This window comes from Hermetia illucens, chromosome 2 (genome assembly GCF_905115235.1).
Source record: "Hermetia illucens chromosome 2, iHerIll2.2.curated.20191125, whole genome shotgun sequence".
NCBI classification, from domain to species: Eukaryota; Metazoa; Arthropoda; class Insecta; order Diptera; family Stratiomyidae; genus Hermetia; species Hermetia illucens.
Window position 1 is genome coordinate 137,028,551 of NC_051850.1, and position 24,432 is coordinate 137,052,982.

At 41.7% G+C, this 24,432-nt stretch overlaps 1 protein-coding gene across 1 annotated transcript in view; it reads left to right on the forward strand.

The window, feature by feature from the left end:
• The first annotated feature begins 4,965 nt into the window (after positions 1-4,965).
• Positions 4,966-24,432, forward strand: part of LOC119647607 (staphylococcal nuclease domain-containing protein 1) — a 29,868-nt gene continuing 10,401 nt past the window's right edge. Inside the window, exon 1 of the mRNA XM_038048638.1 lies at positions 4,966-5,449. Within this exon, the coding sequence (XP_037904566.1) occupies positions 5,381-5,449 (69 nt within the window). The 5' untranslated portion in view covers positions 4,966-5,380. The remainder of the gene's footprint in view (positions 5,450-24,432) is intronic.

The window sequence follows — 24,432 nt, forward strand, 5'->3', positions numbered from 1 at the left end:
AGTTCATCATCGTAGCTGTTATCGGTTGTGATTTTCGGCCCTAGATAGGAGAAATTGTCAACGGTCTCAGAGTTGTATTCTCCTATCCTTATTCTTCCTGTTTGATAAGTGCGGTTTGATGTTGTTAGTTGATTCGTCTTCGGTGTTGACGTTGCCACCATATATTTTGTCTTCCCTTCGTTGATGCGCAGCCCAAGATCTCACGTCGCCTGCTCGATCTGGATGAAGGCAGTTTGTACGTCTCGGGTGGTTCTTCCCATGATGTCGATAACGTCAGCATAGGCCAGTAGTTGGATGGACTTAAAGAGGATCGTACTCCTTGGCATTTACCTCAGCATCACGGATCATTATCAGGGCCAGATTAAAAAGGACGTATGATGGGGCGTACCTTTGTCATAGAGCGCTGTTGATATCGAATGTTCTTGAGAGTGATCCTGCTGTTTTTATCTGGGCTCGCACATTGGTCAAGATCAGCCTAGTCAGTCTTATCAATTTCGTTGGGCCATGTACAGTTTTACCCTGGCTATGCTATCATAGGCGGCTTTCAAGTCGATGAATAGATGGTGCAACTGGTTTCCATATTCCAACAGTTTTTCCATCGCTTGCCGCAGAGAGACAATCTGATCTGTTGCTGATTTGCCTGGAGTGAAGCCTCTTTGGTATGAGCCAATGATGTTCTGGGCGTATGGGGCAATCCGGCCAAGCAAGATAGCGGAGAATATCTTATAGAGGGTACTTAGAAACGTGATACCTCTATAATTGCTGCACTGTGTGATATCTCCCTTTTTATGTATGAGACAGATAATGCCTGTTTGTCAATCGTCAGGCATTGTTGATGAACCACTTGGTGTAACCGGTCGCCGGTCCTCCAACCAATTCGACTGTAATTCTATTAATTTCTCCTATACTTGGTGGTGGCAGTATTTGTCCGTCGTTTTCAGTTGGCGGGACCTCCAACTCGCCAATGTTCTGGATGTTCAGTAGCTCATCAAAGTACTCAACCCATTGCTCCAATATGCCCATTCTGTCGGAAATCAGATTTCCCTCTTTGTCTCGGCAGGATAAGCATCGAGGTGTATAAGGCTTCACCCTGCTGACTTGTTGGTAAAACTTGCGCACCTGGTGCGGTTGCTCCCTGTACTTTTCTAGTTCACAAATTTGTTGGTTCTCCCAGGTTTCCCTTTTTGTCTGTGAGGTCGCTTCTCCGCTCGACGGAGTTCGTGATAAGTCTCCGCGTGCCCGCGTTCTTGGAGAATACAACATTACTCGGTATGCGGCATTTTTCCGTTCCGTAGCTAGCTTATATTCGTCGTCAAACCAGCCGTTTCGACTCCATTTGCGGCTGGGGCCAAGTATGTTTGTGGCCGTAGCAATGATAACGTTCTTCAGGTGGTTGTGAAGATCATTTGTTGATGCTTCATCTCCAGCACCTCTGTTGACTGCGGTTATTATTGCATGTGATACTGCTAATTGAATAATCCGCAGTCCGTTATCATTTGTATTTTGGTGTAAGCTATGGATGCCAACGTATCGCCTGAATACGGGCTCCTTCCCTACTTGGCTGTTAAAATCCCCCAGTATGATTTTGATATCATATCTGGGACAGACTTCGAGGGTTTGTTCTACTGCCTCGTAGAAAGTATCCTTCTCCGATTCTGCAGTCTCCTCTATAAGGGCGTGAACGTTAATGAGGCTTATATTTCTAAACTTGCCTCGCAAGCGCAGAGTGAATAGCCGTTCGCTTATGTTTTCACAGCCGATTACAGCAGGTTTCATTTTTTGGCTGACTAACAAACCTACTCCGAGCACATGGTTTACTGGATGGCCACTGTAATATATGGTAACGACTCTTCTCCAGGAAACCGGTCACATCTTCTATAACGCTGTTACATCAGCTCTAAAAAATGGGGGGGGGGAGGCAGGATATCGGCTAGCTGCGTAGGAGCTTCATCTCTGTACAGGGAGCGCACGTTCCATGAGATAATGCGCAAATCGTTATTACTTTGTCGTTGCCGGGTTCATCATTGTGTAATCCGTCCAGTCCGAGGTTCCTGTCGTGGCTTCGTAACTTCGGCTTTCCGTGTAGGGTTGTCAGGCAACCCAACCCCCAGCCTGGAGGACCAGTTGATACAATTTGTCGCGTTTTTAGGCGCGGGAGACTCGCCTTCATCCTTCTCCGTCTGCAACTTTTCATTTATAGTGTCCTGCGAATTATATAAAGGAGCACTCAACATCTGCGAGCCGCTTTGGTCACGCTGCTCCCAGGGTAGCGGCGAGGCAGCATCTGGCGATTTGCCTCTGCCCTGATAAGAAATCGTAAAGACGTCATCGCCTGACATTTTTTTGAAGTTTGGGTGCTAAGCCCTGAACGAGGCGTACGTGGACCAAAAAAAGAGGGAGTAACTTGCTCTCCATTTGGTCCGGTCTGACATTAAGTTGATGCGGACCCCACAATTCCCGAAATAATATAAGTGCGTAGAAAGTTTCTCACATAAGATGAACGCAAAACCTGTATATCCCAAGTACCAGCTTCCAGTGTTCTGACTTGTTTTGACTTGACTTCCCCTCCTAGAAGAACTGTGATGGTTGGGAGGAGGTCTTTGATATCACCCTAATAACCGACAATGCGATTCTTAGGGTGGAGGACTGGAGAATGTCTGACCAGAGATCCTTCTCTGAGTACAGTTGGATACTCTTCCGTCTAGATCTCGCCGCAGAGGTTCTCCAAGCCCTTTAGAGACCCCAAAAGGATCGACTGGAGAAAGTTTGGTCAGGTAATTAAGAACAAACTCTCAACAGGCACAAATACTGGCAGCCATACAAGGACTGCCTGAAGAAGTACAAGTCGGCTATCATGACCGCCAAGAGGCGGTCTTGGCTGGACTATTTTCAGAACATCGAAAGCACAAGTGAATCCGCGAGGCTCAGTTAGATTCTGCGCAAGGAACATAAGAGCCCATCCTTTCTTAAAAAGTCGGAAGGCTCCTGGACGGAATCTTCTAGCGAAACTTTGGAGCTGCTTGTTCAAACGCACTTTCCCTTCAGCGAGGAGGACGGTGAGTCAGAACCTTGCTTGGAGGGTTTGCGGCAACCCCAGCTGCGCAACCAAAACGCAACTGATGGTATTCACCACCAAGACAAAGATACCTGAGTTCCATCTACCACGGCTGAATAAACAAAGATTGATTCTTTCCTCGAATGTAAAGTATCTGGGTATAATCCTAGATCCTAAGCTAAATTGGAGGCTAAACATAGAACTGCTAAACTGTTAAGAAGGCCTGTATAGCCTTCTATGCCTGTAAGAGAACCTTTGCAAAGAAATGGGGTCTCCGACCGAGGATGGTTCTCTGGATGTACACCGTTGCAGTGCGTCCGATCCTAACGTACGGCTCTATTGTATGGTGGCAGGCTTTGAAGAAGAAATACAATAGAACGAAGCTTAATAGGATTCAAAGAACCGCGTGTGCAGGTGCTACGGGGGCTCTGCAGTCCTGCCCGGCAGATGCTCTCAATGTACTCCTGCATCTCCTCCCCCTCCACATTAAATATATTGCAGCGTGCAGTGCCGTCAGACTACGTGAGTCCGGATGCTGGACAGTGAAGTCCTACGGCCACAGCAACATCCTAAACAAAATACCTCGGGAAATCTGGGCATCCTCCACGGGCTATGCCACACGCAAGTTGAACTTCACGAGAAACTTTGCTGTGGACCTTCCACCCAGGGCAAAGTGGAAGACCGACGGCATGTAGCAAGACTATAATACAGTATTCTTTACGGATGGATCAAAGATGGCCTATGGAGTCGGCGCGGGGGTTTTCTCGAATACACACGGTGTATCCAAGTCGTATGGTCTCCCGGGTTTTGCCAGTGTATTCCAGGCGGAAGTACTGGCGATATTGGAAATTTGTCGATGGCTGGAGCATGATTCGAGCTCCAAGCGTAACATAGCCATTCTGACCGACAGCCGAGCGGGCTGACGGATTGGCCAGGCAAGGCTCTGCTCTTGGCAGTCCCTCGGCGAATACAGTCGGTGTTCCACTGACGACTGTCGGGGGCCGAGTCTACTCGCACTATCTAGCAGCCGCGGGCCTGAGATGGCGAAGGCTTACAAGCTGTGCCAAGTCAAGGAGAATTTGGCTCGCTAACGAGAGCTGCTGTGCCAGACGCGTGCAAATGCATTCAAGATTACGGAGAGAGAGAGAGATTCTAGCTGCAGGGTGGGAGAGCTGCTTTCCTTCGTGAATGCTACGGGCTGGCTCTGAAGATCCGAGCCGGCCGGACTCCGCCTCCCTGCTCCTATAACAACAGTCACGGTATTAGGAGTTTGTGGCATCAAAACGGCGCACCAAAGCGCTAAATGGGCTCATGGAGCGGCCACTGATACCTACCTACCTAACCTACCTAGGACCCCACAATTCCCGAAAAAATATAAGTGCGTAGAAAGTTTCTCACATAAGATGAACACAAAACCTGTATATCCCAAGTGCCAGCTTCCAGTATTCTCACTTGTTTTTATTTGAAGCAATTATGGAACTTATTTTTTATTTTGTCCACCAAGAAATACAGGTTCCACACCGTTCATTGGCTTTTTTATAAAATCTTGGAGGGTAAATAATATGGTTTTTGTTAATTATATGCTGTTATGAAATAAAGAAAAAAATGTAGTTCTATTTTAAAAATAAAATGCTTCCGTTTTTGAAATTGCCTAACGAGAATAATTCTTGTTTTGCTTTACACTTTATTTTGTCCGATAGTGTATTTCATGTTGGTCGTTGGTGGCGTTCTGTAACGGAAATAGGAATAGTTCTTGCGCTTCTTCCGTTCAGTTTAACCTGCAATGCCGCCAATCGTTCGTGAAAGATAAATTTTAGGCCGGCACCACGGGCAATTTCCCCCTGTTCCGAGAATGTGTCAAATAAAGTACTTTCGCCACGAGCTACAGTGCAGTGGATTATGACGTGCACTTCAGTTGCTTTCACACGCATACGGGCAAATGGAGTAGAGACGGCTCGCATTCGTGTTCGCATGTGGAAGAAGACTTGAGGACGTGAACTGTTGAGGTCGAAGACGTGAAAATCCTCGCGAAAAAACATCATTTTCCCCCATTTCCTGACCATCAGTTGCTCACATTTGGTGCCTGTCTGGTTCCCGTCACTTGACTCGTGCGTTCACTCAGTCGCTGGCACGGACGGTGGTGAGATTTTTGCTCGGTTTTTTGTTTTTGTTTTTTCTCTAATTTAACGTCGTCGTGGACGTGGAAAAATCCGTGATTTGGACGGCAACATCCTCGGTCGCGAGCGCATCGTGGATAACTCTCGAATTGGACTCAGAACCATTGAAAAGTGCAAATTGACGACTTAGAATTCCGAAAACGGGAAAATGAGTGCACCGGCAGCTACAGCAAACGCAACAGCACCGCAGCCCATCAGGCGCGGCATCGTCAAGCAGGTAAGGGCATCCGCGGGCAAGCCGCAATCTGGCGGCTTCCAGGTTTTTTTGCCGGCCAGATTTTCACACATAAAATACGAATCGCATGGCGCCCAGGCGATTGGAAAAAGAAAGTTTCACGCGGAGAAGGCGGAGAGATTCGGCTCGGAGAGCGGCGACCGAGCAGCCTTCCACGACTCGCCCCGGGGAGGGGGTAGCGACGGGCCGTCGACGTATGCCAAGTTGGCACCTGTCTCTGCCTTGGGCCACTGTCAAAAGCTGCGAATTTCCGCGATTTCTGAATGGAAGGTGGATTCGTTCCTCCTGAATGCGTCGCGGAAGTTTCGAGTGAACTAGAAAGTCATGGCAGGCGAAGAAAGGAGGCATCCTGACGCCTAGAAAACTCGCAAATTGACGTGCCATTTGTCAAGGCTTGACATAAGCGAGAATTGATTTTCGGATTTTCAAAGGTCGGTCCAGCCGTCTGGAAGTATTTCTGCGGGCCACATGCATTTCGTGGTTGGACTGAGGGGGCTTGCACCTTCAAGGTTTCCTATCCGCCCTTTCAGCACTTGCCGATTTTAATTGAGCTCAGGCTTGACCTTTGCATTTACATTGATCGTGAAGTTGGAAGACGAATTACCCTTTAGCCAACAGAAATGTTTCTCCAGATTGTGTACTGTTCATCCTAGCACGGACCACTGCCATCGAGGCAATTGCTCCAACCGTCCGTCTCGGCTTGTTGCCGCCACTCTCCTTTACGCTTGTTATTACACTTCCATGTTGCAGCTGATTACTCCCGCTGCGATATGGAGCCGTGTGTTGGCAGCAAAGTCGATAAGTTGCACAGTTACCCGCTCCTGAGCCAATCGACGTTGCCGATGCCACGTTATTTCAGTTGCCGTGTAACCAAAAATTGTTTTAAGCCCCTCGCGCGCCAGCAACACGTCCACCGAGCAAGCAACGTCTTACACCCGAGAGTCGAAATCGAAAAAACTTTCTCGGTATCTTTCACGTTGACTCTTACACGCCAGGTCGGCTCGGCGGCGTGCTCGTTCGCGCCGTCCAATACCTCACCTGCCGCCCGCGTCTCGGCCCGGCCAACAATTAAAGTGGCGACGAAGGGAAACTGAAATTTGCTTCGGATTCATCTTAAATTCCATTTCCATCAGCGCACATTGAATGCTAATCGACAATTTTACGCAGACGATAGTGATTCGATGTAGCGAAATCAGTTTCGTGGATTTCAGCATAATTAATGATCTATTAGTGTGCCAGGTCTAGACAGAGGAAGTAGCGCGAGTTGGTGCTTTTATGATTATAATTTATTCGAATTCGCCTTTCATCTAGACTTAATTTCAGCTACGTGGTTGCCACGAGTGACTTGTCTTATGGAGACCTGAAAAAACTGACTCAGGAGGAAATATTGAAATGAGTGCGATCCGTTTGTTGTTATAACTACGTAGCAGGAAGCATTGCATTTCTATCCTTCATCAGTCGGAATTAAGATTGCTATGTTGCCCCCTGTATGGCAATGAATACCCTTCTTTCAGTTATTGTTAGATAACTTCTGATAAGCATAGTTAGTATCCAGATGAAATACGTCACTGATCGAGTACGAATACAAAGTCTTTTTAAACTTTGGAAAAGGTATCCCAAAGGAGAAAGAAAAGCAGCATTCCTTTCTCTAAAACTGCCTCCAATGTTTCAGGGATCAATACCTAAAATATAAACTATTTTTAAAAACTTGGCTGTTGTAACTCCAAAAAAAGAGCCGACCCCTCCCCCCGAACGACCATAGGACAGGAAGTAAGTTGCTTCCCAAGTGGTCCGGTCCATCATCAAGTGGATGCGGACTCAGGGCTCGCAGTATCTTCAACATAAAATATACGAGTCTATCCTGGTGCGGTCCGGTTCTAATAACCAACTCCAGATTTAATTTCACCTAAAAGGAAGTTCGGTATTTATTATCAAAATGATTTTGCAAAGAAATACGGGGATTATGCAGTGTAGTAATAGCTTCGAGTAGTTTTTCATAACCTCAGGACAGAACGAGCAAAGATGTATGTGTTTTAGGGTTTTGTTTGCAAAACAAAACCTTATCAAAATCGGTTCAATGTCTGTTTCTGTCATACGCACTTTTCTCAGAAACGGCTAAATCGATTGACACGAAATTTGGTGAGAAGGTGGGAACTGTAAACAACCTGGCATACAGTGCGTGATATCCTTCTACGTTGAGATTAAGGAGGAGGTTCCCATACATGCAAGGGAAGTGTACAATTTTTTTCATCAGGTATAGTCATGTTGGGTGTCAAATAAAAGGTCAAGTGAAAGTACTTTTCAAAACTGGTCTTAGTTTTGGCATTTGTTAGAGAGGCGGGGAGTGGGAGGGGTGGAAAGTGATGATTTCTTTAACGGACCCATTCTCAGAAACTACCAAACCGAAAAATCTGAAAAAAAATATAAAGCTGCCCCTATATGGTACCCAGGCCCCAAAATACTCTCCATATCGATATCTGTTCAAATTAAGTTAATAATAGTATATTTCCATATTTTTGGGAAAATTGAGTAGAACCCCCCTTAAGTTTATCTCAGAGTTATAAAGGTTGGTAGTAGTAGAAAATATAATATGAAGCATATTATCTCCAAGTTTGATCAAAATCATACTATTATTAACAAAGTTACAGTAGCTCAAAGTTGTCTTCACGGTGTAAATTTACAACCCGAAGTACTAACATATTCTTAACGGGCTACGTACAAATGGGATAGTTTTACACTCAAATATACTCATAGGAGAAGCAAACAAAACCTTTCATACCTGAAGCGCCCAGCTTCCGGTTTCCCGACTTGTTTATTCGCTCCTCTGTGGTTCATAGGCATCCACAGGCTCATTTTATTAAGGTTTTGTATGAAACAAAACCCTTATGTGCACGGTTAAAACTTCTACGTTGTTACACTTCATGGATACATACAGTCAGATTCAAATGTCTGACTTGTCATTCAATTTTTACTACTTTTTTATTTTCAAATAACAGAAAAACTATCCAGTGATGGTATTCAAAAGAAAGATAAACACTTTCTTTTTTTGTAAAAAAAAAATATCGAACAAAGTGTCGCAGTACGAAAAACAAGGGCTCAAGAAAAATAGGATTCGACATGTTTAAAAAAAAAACATTACTCCAGTAAGTAGAAAAGCGTAAATTATGCTTAATACTTAGTTGCATGACCTTTATTTTTAACAACGGCCTTACACCGATTGGTCATTGAGTTAACAAATCGTTGACAACGGTCCACGGGGATGGCACACCACGATTCTTGTACCGCACGACAAAGCCCGTTGTTGTAGGATTTTGCACTACTAATGGCATTCTTGACATCAGCACATAAACTCCCAATATGGTTGATGTCTGGCGATTGCGCTGGCCACTTCAACACCCCCACCCTATTATCCTGGAACTACTTCTTTGTTTTTCTGCTCGTGTGTTTTTTGTCGTTGTCTTCCTCAAAGACCCATTTTATTTAGTATTTCGTCAGTGACGTAAGGCAGTATGATGTTTTCCATTATCTTATATATAAAAATCAATTGCCGTTCGTTAGTCTCGCTAAAACTCGAGAATGGCTGAACGGATTTATCTTATCTTGGGTTTTGAAATGTCCGTGGAGGTCTAGGGAAGGTTTAAAAGAAGAATTCGAATAATTGCCGGTAAAACACTAAAAACAGCACTTTTCTTCTTCCCATATAAACGTTTTTTTCTAAATAAAATTTAGAGTCATTTTGAACTTTATTGATATTCATTCAAGTTCAATCACTCATTGTGTTCATCGGACCTCATATTACAGCTATGAAACGGACAAATTTTTTAAAGCAACTAGAAATATTTTACAATCAAGTGACAATCTTTTATTTCTAAAAAGACAAAAGTCATCAAATGTTTCACAGCTCAGAATATGTTGTATTGGAAAATAGAATTTCTGTTTTTAGTATTTTTGTTTCTCACCGTTTAAACCTTCTCTGAATTTCCATAAATATTTCAAGACCAAACTAAACTACCTAGACCTAGACTAGATATTAAGTTTTGTTGCAAATTAAATTTCTGAACGCAACGATAATATTTGACATTAGATTTGACAACCAACTAATATGTCAATCCATCCTGTTGCACTTTGGAATACGGAAAGAAGTATTACGATATGAGTGCGCGGGAACTTTCTTGACTTTGACGATCCTTTGTATAGTGACATTCCAGGAAATGTGCTCTTTTTTTTTTTGATATTTTGCGATTGTGACACTTTATTGCTAAGTGAGCGAAAAATTTTCTCACTTTGATTATTTACAATTTACGATGCCGAGGAGAAGACGACCTAACATAGATCGTCGCAGTCAATCAAATGTGCGAAGAGCTACCTCACGTACTAACCGCACTGATGACCAGAGAGAGACAGATCAAGAAAATAGTCGTATTGCTATGTCAGAATTGCTTTATTTCTTGAGTGATAATGAAGTAGATAGGCTTAGAATGCCACGAGTTCGTGCACATCAAACAACAACAGCAATCACGACATAATGAAATTTATCGAATCCACGGACGGAATGCTTCACAATATGCTTTTTTAATAATACGGATTCGTTTTGTTTGAGGCAGTACGAAGTCTGTCGGGTCAGCTAGTATAGATATAAACATTTTGTTTGTTGACTTCATTCAATATATTGTGCCTACACCATATAATGAAAAGCAAGCCCACATCACAATGCTTGAACCGCCGTGCCTAACTGTTTTTACAGTATATTTACGAATTGAAAAAATCAAAAATGACTGACGGTTTCGTCCAGGGCAGAGGCGACTCATCAGACGCTGCCTCACCTCTGCCCTGGGAGCAGCGTGACCGAAAGTGCCAACAGGTGGAAAGACGCTCCCTTTTATCATCGCAAAAACACGACAAGGTTGCGAGTTATATTGGACTTAAAACGCCAGTCGTTGTAGTCTAAGCTAGACTAAGGCTAAAGCTAGGTTGTTGTTTAGGATCTGCGGGATCCTAAGTCCCCATCCACATGATGGTGGACCGGACTAAATGAGGAGCAACTTACTCTCACGTTTTTTAGTCCATGGATCCCTAGTTTGGCGTTTTAAGTCCAATATAACTCGCAACCTTGTCGTGTTTTTGCGATGATAAAAGAGAGCGTCTTTCCACCTGTTGGCACTTTCGGTCACGCTCCTCCCAGGGCAGAGGTGAGGCAGCGTCTGATGAGTTGCCTCTGCCCTGGACGAAACCGTCAGTCATTTTTGATTTTTTCAATTTTTAATGCTTGGGGTGCTACGCTCCAAACTAGGGATTCATGGACTAAAAAACGTGGGAGTAAGTTGCTCCTCATTTAGTCCGGTCCACCATCATGTGGATGGGGACTTAGGATCCCGCAGATCCTAAACAACAACCTAGTATATTTACGGTCAAAGACGGAATGAGGTGGGCGCCTTACGTAACTACGGTATCCTTTGCCACAATACAAAACAATCTTGGACTCATCAGACTATAAAATATTTCTCCATTTCTCGGTCTCCCAACTTACATGGGTTTTGGCGAACTGTAAACGTGCCGTTACATGCCTTTTACTGAACAGAGGAACTTTTCTCGGACATCCAGCTTTCAAATTGTTCCCTTTTAATCTCCGGCGAAAAATCACTTCACGTTCGTCTTTTAGCTGAAGTACCGTCCTAAAAGGGTTCTCTTGCTGCATCGGGCTAACCGCCTCACTAACAAAGGGCACATTGCTCGCTTCCTAATTCGAGTTTCAGGCTTACTTTCGAATTTTATTGATTTGCAATCATTTTCGCTGCACAATGCAAAGGACGCTGGATTTCGCCGTACTTTTTCCATCCTTAATCATGTTTTTTTTTAACGATGGGGATGTAGTGGCATCCACATCCCTCTATTGTAATAATAACAATATTTTTTAATTCAAAACTAATCAAAATCAATAAAACATTCTTACTTTTTCATTAAAATATATTTTGTGGACGAAATATAAATTTAAACTGGGCCTGCCTTAATAAGGAACTCCAGACATCCCGGTTTTGCGCCGAGGTCCACAATTCGATATCCCTAAAAGCTGTCTGGCGCTGTCACCATCGCTCCATCTACCATAGATGTTGCCCTTATAGAGTTTTCGGCCTGGATCATCCTCAACCATGTGGATTAAGTGACCCGTCCACCGCAGCTTGTTGAGTCGGATTTGATGCACAACCTGACAGTCAATGTATCGCTCATAGATTTTGTCGTTATTTAGGCTACGGAATCGTCCATCCTCATATAGGGGGCCAAAAATTCTTCGGAGGATTCTTTTCTCGAACGCGGCCAAGAGTTCGCAGTTTTTTTTTTTCTCTAAGAACCTAAGTCTCCGAGGAATACATAACTGGCAAGATCATTTTTTTGTACAGTAAGAGCTTTGATCCTATGGTGAGATGTTTCGAGCGAAACAGTTCTTGTAAGCTGAAATGAGCTCTGTTCGCTGCCAACATTTCATCGGCATAGCTGTTTTCGGTTGTGATTTCCTACCCTAGATAGGAGAAATTTTCAACGGTCTCAAAGTTGTAGTCTCTTATTTTCATTGTTTTCGTTTGACCAGTGCGATTAGATGTTGTTCGTTCTTTCGGTTTTGGCACTGAAGTTGCCACCATGTACTGCGTCTTGCCTTCATAAATGTGCAGCCCAAGATCTCGCGCCGCTTGCTCGATTTGGATGAGGGTAGACTGTACATCTCGGGTTGTTCTTCCCATGATGTCAATATCGTCAGCGTAGGCCAGTAGTTGGGTGGACTTGAAGAGAATGGTGGCTCTCGCGTTTACATCGGCATCGCGAATCACTTTCTCTAGGACTAGGTTAAAGACGAGACTTGATAGGGTATACCCTTGTCTTAGATCGTTGTTGATTGATTGGTCTCGAGAGTGCTCCTGCTGCTTTTATCTGACCTCGCACATTGTTCAGGGACAGCCTAGTCAGTCTTATCAATTTCGTTGGGATACCAAATTCTTTCATGGCCGTGTACAGTTTTACCCTGGCTATGCTGTCATAGAGGTCTTTAAAGTCTATGAAAAGATGGTGCAACTGATTCCCACATTCCAACAGTTTTTCCATCGCTTCCCGCAGAGAAAAAATCTGATCTGTTGCTGATTTGCCTGGAGGGACGCCATCACTCCAATATGCTCATTCTGTCGGAAATCAGATTTCCCTCTTTGTCTCCGCAGGATGAGCATCGAGATTTATACGGCTTCATCCTGTTGACTTGTTGGTAAAACTTCCGCGCCTAGTTTGGTTCCTGTACTTTTCTAGTCCATAAATTTGTTGGTTCTCTCAGGCTTCGTTTTTTCCGTCTGTGAAGTCGCTTCTCTGCTCGACGGATGTGATAAGTCTGCGCATGCCCGCGTTCTTTGAGAAAGCAATATTACTCGGTATGCAGCATTCTTCCGTTCCGTAGTTAGCTTACATTCATCGTCAAACCAACCGTTCCGACTTTTCTTGCGGCTGAAGCCAAGTATGCTTGTGGCCGTATCATGATAACGTTCTTCAGATGGTTGCGAAGATCATTTTTTGATGCTTTATCTCCAGGACATCTGCTAGCTGCGGTTATTGCGGCATCCATTTGCATCTTATTGGCGTTACAGAGGGGTGTGTTGTGTATAGCTTCAGTATTCAATCTCATCTGATTGTCAGAGAGAATTGAAGGTATTCGAACTCGGAACACTATGCCAACGAGTTAGTGGTCCGAGTCTATATTGAACCCCCTATATGTTCTGTAATGATAAGAGTGGTAATAGGAGATCAGGTCGATCATCCTGTTACCACTTTTATCATTACAAATGGCGCCCAATGTGGGGCGCCATTTCAAGGCTGAGAGGTGGCGGCGTTCGATCAGCTCGGGCAATTTGGTTGAAAGTGATCCCGTCTGGAGAGGCCCACATATATTTGTGGACCGCTTTCCGCGCAAACCAGGTACTTCCAACAACCATTTCATGCGATACTGTTATCTGAATAATCTGCGGTCCATTATCATTGGTATCCCTATGTAAGCTATAGGAAGCCTGAATACGGGCTCCGTCCCTATTTAACTGTTGAAATCTCCAAGTATGATTTTGATATCATACTCAAAGCCTGAGGGTGTGCTCAACTACCTCGTAGAAGGTATCCTTCTGCGACTCTGAAGTCTCCTCTGTAGAGAGACATTATTTTGAACCTTTCACTATACTTTCCTACTCGTATAATCTTCAAAAACATCGATCGAATACGTCAGGCTGTTGATACTAAACAATGCCAAATGCCAATTCGTTGGTATTCAACTTCCTTGAGTATTTCACACGAAATCTGATGAAGCATTCCGCATTTGAATTAATACTTTCATATTTAAATAAAATGATTCATATTTCGGGTTCTCTCTCGATGATCGTGGGGTACGACTTGCTTTCGTTGAAACTATATTAGGGACAATCACTGATGACACTAATGTAGTTGGATCTGATGAAACCCATTTTCATCACCCAAATTTCGTTAATAGACATTCAAGTGAGTAATTATCGTCATTGGTTTGCAGTGCCGCAAACAAATTAATGTGCATCTACTTCACTTATAACGAGTAACAGAATGATTCAGGGTGAAGCTCGAGAGATTATTGGCCTTAATTTCAACAGGACGGTTAAACTCCTGTGGTAAATTTTTATCGATGGTAGGAGTCTTCCTTAGACCTCGAATTCAAAGAACCCCGCTGAGCAACTCTCAAATGGTTCCAGCGGAATGGGGCAACCCTCCATAAATGTGTTCCCATGGAAGTGTTTCGAAAGATATTCCCACAACGCATAATTCCACGTTGCAGAGATCTCCCATGGCCACTGCGGTCAACTAACTTTTCGGCGTGTGACTTTTTTTATCTGCAGCCGAAAGTTCTTATTGATAAGTTCTGCACTTTGGAACAAGTAAAGGTTGCTATTGAACATGAAATTAGGCCAATATGGCTTCGCGATATCAAAATCAAACTTGCAAAACGATGTATTCTACACTTAATTTGTGTTTTCAAAACTTTTGGTGATTTTTGATTAATATCAATGGCAAAATAATTAATTTCTTATTAATAAATTAATTTAAAACATGTAGACTTAAACGGTTCAACACATATGAGGGAAGATTTGATTTGTATAAATATAAATGGAGAGTTGAGTCATCGTTTCTTTAACCGAGTAAAGGCTGTCCCAAAACAACATGACTAACTTGTTTTACTTTAGAATCTATCATTACCGGCTAAGTTCTGACATATGTTATCTAAAATGTTAGGAGATCATTTGTTAGCCACCGATTTAACAGAAGAAATAAAGGAGAATATTTTTCCTACTGGCTCTCCAAATACGGTATTTGTGAATTTAAATAGAAAATTCCAACTAAAAAGAGTTTCCTTTGCCAGTTAGAAGTTATACGATCCAATCATGGATGGTTGCTAACATATCCAAATTGCTGCACTTAATATTCAAAGTATGGAGAGTTTTAAGGCGGCAGCGTCAAAAAATTAAATTAATTAGAATTTCGTGAAAAATTATTCGATTTCAAAAAACACTGTCTGTCTGATTGGCTTTGTGTAGCACGATCCACCGAAAATATTGTTACTTTAATCCAGAGTAGTCGTGAGAGTTAATCAACTTCAATTCGTCATTGTTCACAAGAATAGAATTTCGCGAATTGAGTTGCACTTACATTCGTTGCAATAGAAGAAGAGCTTTGAGGAAAGGCAATAGATAACATTGTTGTGTGAAAATGCATTTTGAAAATAATAATGATCGCTCTACGATCTAGGAACATCATTGATCTGGTCACTAGAGAGGTGTCACCGGCGATTTTGTAGTAAGATCTCGATTTGTCTGAAATAAAAAATGGAATGTTTAAAATTAGGAACAATACTTTTTTTAGTGTTGAAATTTGTTAATTTAAAATTATACAATGAATCTTAGTAAATCATACTCCCATTTTTTGCCCTGTTAGAGGCTGTAAAAATGAGAGAAAACAACACTCGGGAAGTCAGCGTAATGTCTCCTGGATAATGAACAAAGTTGGTAAAATTCTGCAAATATCTCTAGTAAAACTCAAATCACAAAATTAGATCAAATTGGAAATTGAATGCTCGGTGCTTCAGGTACGAACATTTTTAGATACTTAGGTGCAATGATTTCATTTGAACAAAGCCACTCGCTAGGCTTTATGCATTAAGTTCGATATCCACTACAATGTGATGCTGGCATTCACCCCACGTCTAAAGGTATAGTAAATCTATGCAAAAGAAGCAACTTAGGTTCATTGTAATTTTGTCAAGAATGGTCGGAATTTCACCAAACTTTCCAGTATGATGCTCTATGTTGATCTATATTACTGCATTTTCTAACCTCCAAAATGAACTTAAGGGAGGTCTTCAAAGAGCGATGGGAACTTCGTCCCAGCGAAAAACCAATAGAATGCGGTTATGCTTGGCCTGACGCTACTTCCACCAACTATCCTTGCCAGGGGAACACGTTCGAGTGTTTGAGATTCCTGTCCGATGATGCGCAATGCTTTTGGGAAGCCCAAATTGCCGCTATCATTTTCTTTATAGAATGGGAGTCTTTTCGAATTACCAAGATTAATAAATTTGTAAGTTCCTCTATAATATTGGTTCACTTTCGCTTTTCTTAATCACCAATCCATTATTTCCAAACCTGAGTTTAGAGCATTTTAGTAAAAATCTATTACTAAAAAAAAAAAACCAAAATCGTGAATCATTTGATTCAAATCCAAGTCCTGATGAAGGCGACAGAAACAATAAACAATAAAAATATTTATTAACCCGGCGAGATTGTGGCGAAAGAATGTAACAAAGTAGCATATGACAAAGTGTGACATACCTGTTTACCTGATTTTTAAGAAAAGGCATTATATTAACTATTTTTTATTATAAAAAGACTAAATTATAACATATTGGAAATTAAACAATTGAGCTATTTTGACAATTTTTATATATTACCTAATTGGAAACAAGTCACTATAAATTTTCAACGAAAATTTTCACATTCTCAAAAAAACTACAAGTTACACTTCCCAGGCAGCATCCAAAATCTAATCTGGGGGCATACAGCCCTCAACCGGGAGACTGGAATCTGGAATGCAAAGTAGTATCACTATAGATACAAGGTTGCAGGTCCGGATGGCATCATTCCTGCGCTAGTAATACAGGGAATGAATGCCCTTAGGCTACATATTCGGAATATATATCGCGCATGCCTAGTACACGCTTATATTCCAATCAACTGGCGTGATGTGAAGGTGTTATTCATTCCCAAAGCAGCGGAAACCCGGAAACACAGACGTAGAGAAAGCTTCCGACCGATCAGTCTAACATCTCCACTAAAAGGACTAGAAAGGCTAGTAGATCCCTTCATAAGGGATACACACATTCCTAAATGCCCACTTCACTATATTCAACACGCCTACCGGAAAGGCAAATCCACAGAGACAGCACTCCATGAAAAGGCGATGTCTGAAAAAGAATATGCCTTAGGTGCATTCATGGACATCGAAGGTGCCTTCAACTATGCCTCATTCGCGGCAATTTGTGATGCGGCAAGACAAAATGGAATCGAACCGCTGCTTATCAGTTGGATCCTTCACATGCTAGAGTAGAGAAAAATGCACATATTGGTAGGCCAGAACTCTATTGAAGCAGGATGTGTTAGGGGCTGCCCACAGGAAGGGATTCTCTTTCTGTTGTTATGGTTCTTGCTAATGGATACCCTGCTGTGGCTCCTGGAGGTTAAAAAAGTCTTCGTGCAAGCATTTGTGGGCGACCTAACTGTAATAATGACACAGTATGTGACCGCTTGAATGCAACTCTGCATGAAATCCACAGTTGATGCCTCCGTAATGGGCTCACGGTGAACGCTAGGAAGACTGGACTAGCTGTGTTCACCTAGGAACGTCAGGGGGGCAGCTATACATTGCCCACCTTAGCAGGGGCGGAAATCCAGCTGGCACAAGTAGTCAAGTATTTAGGAGTACATTTCGACTCCAAGTTAACCTATAAGTTACGGATGAAATCGGTTCATTCGGTTCAGTTGATTTTCATGAAAAATAATGTTTGCATTAACAGCGGCAATATTCAAGATCGCGTAATAAAAGGTCATAGGCCAGCGCTTGCTATTATGCGACACATTGTAACTATCACACAGTTCGTTGACCACTTCTACTCCAGCTTTACTTAAATTGTAGAATCTTCAAATCTCCAGCTTTTTCTGGTCTCCTGTAGCTCTATCAATTTCGCCGTCATGATGTAGGTTTGTCATTACTATGATCATTTTATTCTTTTTAGGGCATAGGAGACCATAGAAACATGTTTTTGAAGACCGAACATGGAACTTCCTGAAGCCTTTCCGCCTTGCGGCCGGAACACATCTTTTTTCACAGTCCCATTTGACGTAAACCTGTGCTCATTGAGCAAATGCATCGTTAATTTGTAACTGGTGAACCGGTTATCAAAAGTTTTATTGCGATTGATACGCGATACGAGCTGGACTAGTCTTTCTATAACATCATAAGCCTGGTTGCTTACAAAATACGGGCCTGCAGGTTGTTTTCCTACATATATCTCATACTGTGTAGAAAGTTTTTACATCAACAATATCTTGGACTCTGACGCCGTACTTGGCATGTACTGGAATGTAAACGCGAAATCCACATCGCCCCCTGAATGCGAAAATCATTTCATCTATTGTCATATATTCGTGAGGGGAGTAAGCTTTCTGGCAGCAGTTTTAAACGTTTCGAAGGTTGGTCTGATTAGAAGCATTTTATCAAGCTTAATATGTTCCCCTCTAGTTGATTTATTGTCAAACCGAACACAGTTTTGCAAAAAATAAAATCTTTGCAGAGACATTTTTGTTCTAAATATGCCCCGTTCCCCTGTTTGTCCCCTGTTTCTGCTCCATCCGTTTTCCACAAGTCTGAGACTGCTGACTTGATTTATTAAGACCAGCAATATAAAACAACTCCCACTATCCCCTCCCGTAACTCTTTAACTCCAGCTACTAAATGCAACAACAGATTTGAAGGTCAAAAACAAAAAAATACGGGCAAATAATGCCACACTCTCGTCGGATTAAATGAGACATGAGGTTTGAAGACGACTATTCCATTGAAAGTCTAGCTGATTGTTTTACGTCAAAATTGTCGCACCGCATAAGCAGTTTGAATTTCATCCCATGATTGTCACTTTCGAAGGTATTCACTTTTTCATGACGCGTTTTGCCTTCAATGTTTCCAGAAATGGTAGTAATAATGACGGTGACAAACCCAATAGTGCAATTACTGAAAGCAAGAAGTTACTGCAACTTCTAATGAGAAGGATTTAACATAAGGCACCACTTAACGGGCTCAAAAGGGGCCGCGGTGGCCATGTTTTAAATTCTAAGTATCTACGAAAGAAAATGTATTTCACACAGACCTTTATGTGACATATTTCTGAAAAAAAAAGTGGGTGTATAGACAAAAATTGTCGAATATTATTTTCAAAAAAAGGTCATGGAAGCGAACAGAAACAAATGCATCCCCAAAAGTGATCATTTAGCATAGCCCGAGGGGTCATTATTGGGCCGTACTTCTTTGAAAACGATGATGCGATTTGACATCGCTGGACTTTTTTCTTCAGGTTCATGACAAATGTAGGGTTTATGCGAACTACCCCCACGCTATTCATAAAATCCCGAAAAAATACTTGAGACTCTTTTTGAATGCGGCTTCCCTTTCCAGAACGAGTAAAACTGGGCCACAAGAACTCTTTCGAAAAAGGCTGCTTCCAAAATACCATCTCATTTGAAGTCCAGATTGACGGTAGGCCACATTCAAAACGTGTCCAATATAGTCGTAACACTTTAAAATCATATCACCGCTTTCGAGGTTGATTAATTAAGGACCTTATCTTTAATTATTTCCGCTTAAATTAAAGAAGTACAAAAAACTGCATTTTCTAAAATGAGTAGAATGTGACCTAGTTCTCTGGTATTTCCCGATTTGTTGTAACATTTTCCATGATATATGATATAGAAAAAGCACGAACGAAATTTCAACTGTTTTTTTTTCACACGGGGTACATGTGTAGTTGTTCGATGGAACTCTTTCACTAGCCTAATTTTTACCTTATAATATTCGGCAGTTTTCTGCCAGTCCATTTTTTGTTACTTGATCACCTCATCAGTTTCCGTCTCATTAAAAAAATTCCTTTCACTAAACGAGGCATTCAGTGATTATTAAGCAGGCACGTGTCTGACCCATTACCTAGTTCCGCTGAATACAGTTGTCGGTAGAGGCTTTAAACGCATTATTAAACCAACTTCTTTGGTTATCTAAAGATGCATTTATTGCCATTCTTCTTTCACGTCTACCTTTCACTTCGTATTTTTGTAGGATACTGGCTTGTTTCTAGTTTCCGAGTCAAAACAGATATTTCCCAATCATCCATTGCCAAAAGTATCGCAGAAATCAATTCCTCTTCAGATCATTTGTTATTGTTGAATTTATCTTTAATGTTAGCGATGATGGTTATTGTCTTGTTCGATGAGCCAATTATGTAATTTGAGATAAACAACGAGTTTTGTCGTTAAGACGATCTGTCGTCAGCTGAGTTTTCGCGGATAGAAGCCATCCCACAGTGCAACTTCGTCAAGTAGTAGCTTCGAGTCAGACCATAGTCCATTGAGTCGGTCGTTGGATACCCGGCGGGGCCAAGGGAGCGTTCTAGGCTTGTCTCCAATATCGTAAACTCGTGGTTGCTGTTGACCGCATATGTTCGATCTGAGAGTGTAAATAAGCAGCAAGTTGGACTTATTGCTTCACTCTGCGGGCGATGATGTGGTGCGCGGTGCGATGCACTGTATGACGATGCAGTTCAGAAGTATATCAACCACGAGATGTTATCTGCATCAGGTTTTTGTTCTGTTCTTATTTTATGTTTTTGTTGGCATTTGATCCGGAAATTTGGTTAACCACTTTGTCGCAGCTTATGACTGCGGATGGCCCTTTGATCTAACTGAATTCTAGCGGAGGTTTGTTGAACACTTCTGATTTCACGGTTCATTCTCGAATGGAATTGAAAATGGGTTTGGTGTACATAAATGCAATTAATCACGGGAAGCTTATTGCTTGATAATAGATTAAAGGTAATAAATGGAATAAATTGTTTACCACCATAGGATTTCAGCCATGTAATAGTTAATAGTTCTTCGGAAGTGATTTTTTTCGAAAATAATTGACACTCCGAATAATGAGTAAATGTTGTTCGGCGTTTTTCACACATTATCGCAATCTGGATGAAGTGTACAACTTCTTTGCGATCGACGTATCAATGAACGTCTCAAATCTGATATTTACAGCAGTGTCGTCCGCTCAAGTTTCTGAGTGTTGGTCGACTTTATAAAAACAATGAACGGCGTCGCGCTGTAATGGAGACGAAAATATTGCGTTGGACTGGTGCCATAACATACCTTGATCACATCCGAAATGAGGATATTCGCGATCAATATGGGGTTGCACAGATCGTGGAAAAATTGCGAGAGAGGTGCGGAGTATGTTCACATAATTCATGCTAACGAGACTTCACTTGTCAAGGTAGATCTGAACATCAAAATGAATGATAAACGACCAAACGATTGTGATTGTGAAATAGGTTAGAGAAACGATCTTTCCCATTTTTTTACTGAATTCAAATTTATTTTTTTGTTTCCCTAAATACATAAACTTGAAGTAACGGTGAATATGGGCAGTACCTTAATGATAAAAGTCATGTGATAACTGGCCAAAAAAAATGCTACAGTCGCTTTTCGAAATTGTTGTGTTTCTGTATTGAAGTTTGTGGTAAACTCACGGTGGATAAACCAAAATTTTTCAATCAATCCCCTCCAACTTCTGGCGAGTTTCCAAATATGTGGGTGGTCTCGCTTTTTCCGCTGAAAAATTGTACTTCAAAATTTGTTTTTAGCTCCTTGCTTAATGTTGTTCGTTGTTGTAATATAAAAAATAATTAAATGGTTTGGACAGTCCGGAGCGGCTCACAATGGATTATGCCTTCCGAACTTATTAACAACAGGTCATCAACTTCTAGTTTATCAACTTCGTTCCGCGATCGTTTCTGGGGTTTCTTTCTCAGACGTTTTCGTTCGATGTTATCGTACGTGATCCTTCCATTGACACTTTATTTCAACAATTGAAAGTTTTCAATCCACTTCAGCAGCTGCTTGCATGCGTTAGTTTGCTCGAGTAAAATTTTGGCAATCACGGCGACGACAGAACAAATTCCCTGGTAAGACAAGTCTACATCTGCTCATTAGAGAGGTTGACGGCATTTTAACCGGAAAATTAAAAATGCATCGTGTCGCTGCAAAATTTGTGCCACGTTTGATGACGAACTGCCAATCGCGCCCCAATTTTGTTAGAAACTACTTTATCATTCAGAGAATGATTGGAACTTATTTTCAAGGATCTCAACAGGTGATGAATCATGGGTTAACAACTGTGACAAAGGTCCAATAGTTCAAGTGGGCGGAGAACCCAAAACAAATCGTCAGGTTGACAGTTTTCTCTGTGGTTGTGTTGCGCCTATAGAGCTTCACATTGAGCGAGGTTTACTACGTTGAAGTCTCCGAAGCCCGAAATCCGGAGAACTGGCGTCCTGCCCCATTCAGTTCTGACCACTCAGTAAGTTTTTGGCAAATGCCTCATATTTAATTGACGAAGGAGCTGAAAGCCATTACAATGGAAGCACATCTATAACTTTTGCAAAGGAATGCAATCTGGTTTTACATAATACAATGATGAAGTGTTTACCATATTACATCCTCTAGAAGTAGCCGATCATCGAATGCAATATAATTCAGGAGAATCGTTCTCGCTTCTATTTTGTGCTGGACGATCATTTGAGCGGTTGCATTTGATACCAACCTTTTGGGATGCTGACAGTTTGCTTCACGCCAGAGACAAGAGCGTAATAATGACTCAGTGCTCATCTAAATGCTCTGGCAAATTGTCCAATTCACTAAGACAATTTACCTAAAACCCATTTCGACCTGTTAGCTACGTCTGCAGAGTTGACCCGCGGCCATAACGTGGATGGGATGCACTTGGTCTCCCATTTTTGACTGTTTAGCCGACTGGTGTGTGTATGGTGGGGGAGAAGCTACAGCTTCTGAGCACTTAGCCGACTGGTAGTAGAATGAAAAATTATTTGGCCAACCAGCCAGACATGTCTGTTTAGGCTGTAAGCGAGCATTGGTTGGGCCTCTTCATAGCTGGTAAACATTTTTAAGGTGTTTTTGAAGACAAAACCATATTAAAATAGATTTACTGTCTGTCTGTCACACTCTCTTTCTCAAAAATGGCGTAACTGACAAGCCGAACGTATTTAAGAGTAGTCCTGAAGGTAACATTTAAACGAAGAAATAAGGCAATCCGCTTTTTTCTGATCGTTATCAATATCTACTTTATTGTACAAATCCAGAAGATGACTTTCTAAATCTTTCTAAGTTGTGTACCTCTAATAAGCGGAGGCAAAAATTTTTTATGATCACCAAGGGATTCTTCTGCATCATAGTTATGAGGAAGATGTCAATACTAACATGCAAATATCGCCAAGTGATCTTCGGGTAGCTTATGTTGGGAATTGCCATTTATATAGTCCTCCATCTAAATGGGGTTACTGATAAACCTCCTAGCAGTATTCCCATTATTTTTGGAGCCATATCCCGGCTTTGGGTTGTTAACAATGAGGCCTAAACGGGACTTAAATTGCACTTGGATTTGTTTTTCATTGTTTACAAAAACTATCCTGTTTTCTTCATCTCGCACTTGCCACTTCTTGAATGGCAGCCTATACGAAATATGAAGTCAGTATTTGGAGGTTTTTCAGTAACTATTTTCAAATTCATCTCCATTGGAGTCGCTCCGCAAAGAGAACATTTTGATGAAGATTTTGTGTTCGATAAAATGTTGTTAACAATTTCGTCTACCATTGTAAGATGGTGTTGAAAGTTTATTTGTATAGTTTCACCCCTTAAATTGGTTACACACCGAGAAAGGTTTTTAATTGATCGTTTATGTTACATTTTCCTTTACCCATATTTTTGGATTATTTGCGTCTTTCAATTTAAGAGGCACTATGGTAACCACAAACAAAAACTCGTCGGTCTCTGTGGAAGAATTGACAAATGTTTGTTTGTACCATAGCACGTACAAACTGAACTTCCGTCAATCCACCACTTACAAATAAGATTTAAATTGGGAGTAAACTTCCCGAGATGTCAACCATTTCAAGAATACTAATTCTTGTAAAGATTAGTAAATCCTGTAAGGATACTTTTCATTTAACTTGAGACCTTTGCAGAAGGGGGGGGGGGGCAGTTTTCATGAGTTGAGCTTAAAAATGAACGAAAAATTGTATACTTTCTTTCACTGAGGTCTAAGTCGAAATACAACGCAAGGATGTCAGCAGGTGACTGCGATATTTTTGAATGTGGTTGAGTTATTGGGAAAGATTGTTGAGATTTTTGTAATATTACGGCGACAAATAAAACTTCTTCTGGACATCTAGAAGACAATAAGTCCTGAACACGACGTCTTTTAGTTCTTAATAATGCTTCAGAAAATGGCACTTCCGGCCTGCCTCGACTACAGGCTGGTTGTGGTTCGCTGAGCCTGAGGCTTAAAACTTGTTTCGAAACATAAATATATCTATCAAGCCACTCACAATGACGTTGGACAGGATAATTTTTGGACCGGCAGCAATCATTCCATTTTTTGTCCAAAGCTAAACGATAATTGTTGGAAATTTTACCGATTTCTTCTTCCCCTGCAACACGACACTCGTCTGCTAGTTTTAGAATATCGCTTAATTTTGAGCTATTGGCTATTTTTCTTGTCACTGGAAATTCAAATTGCCAAGCAATCGTAATTTTTGATGAAAC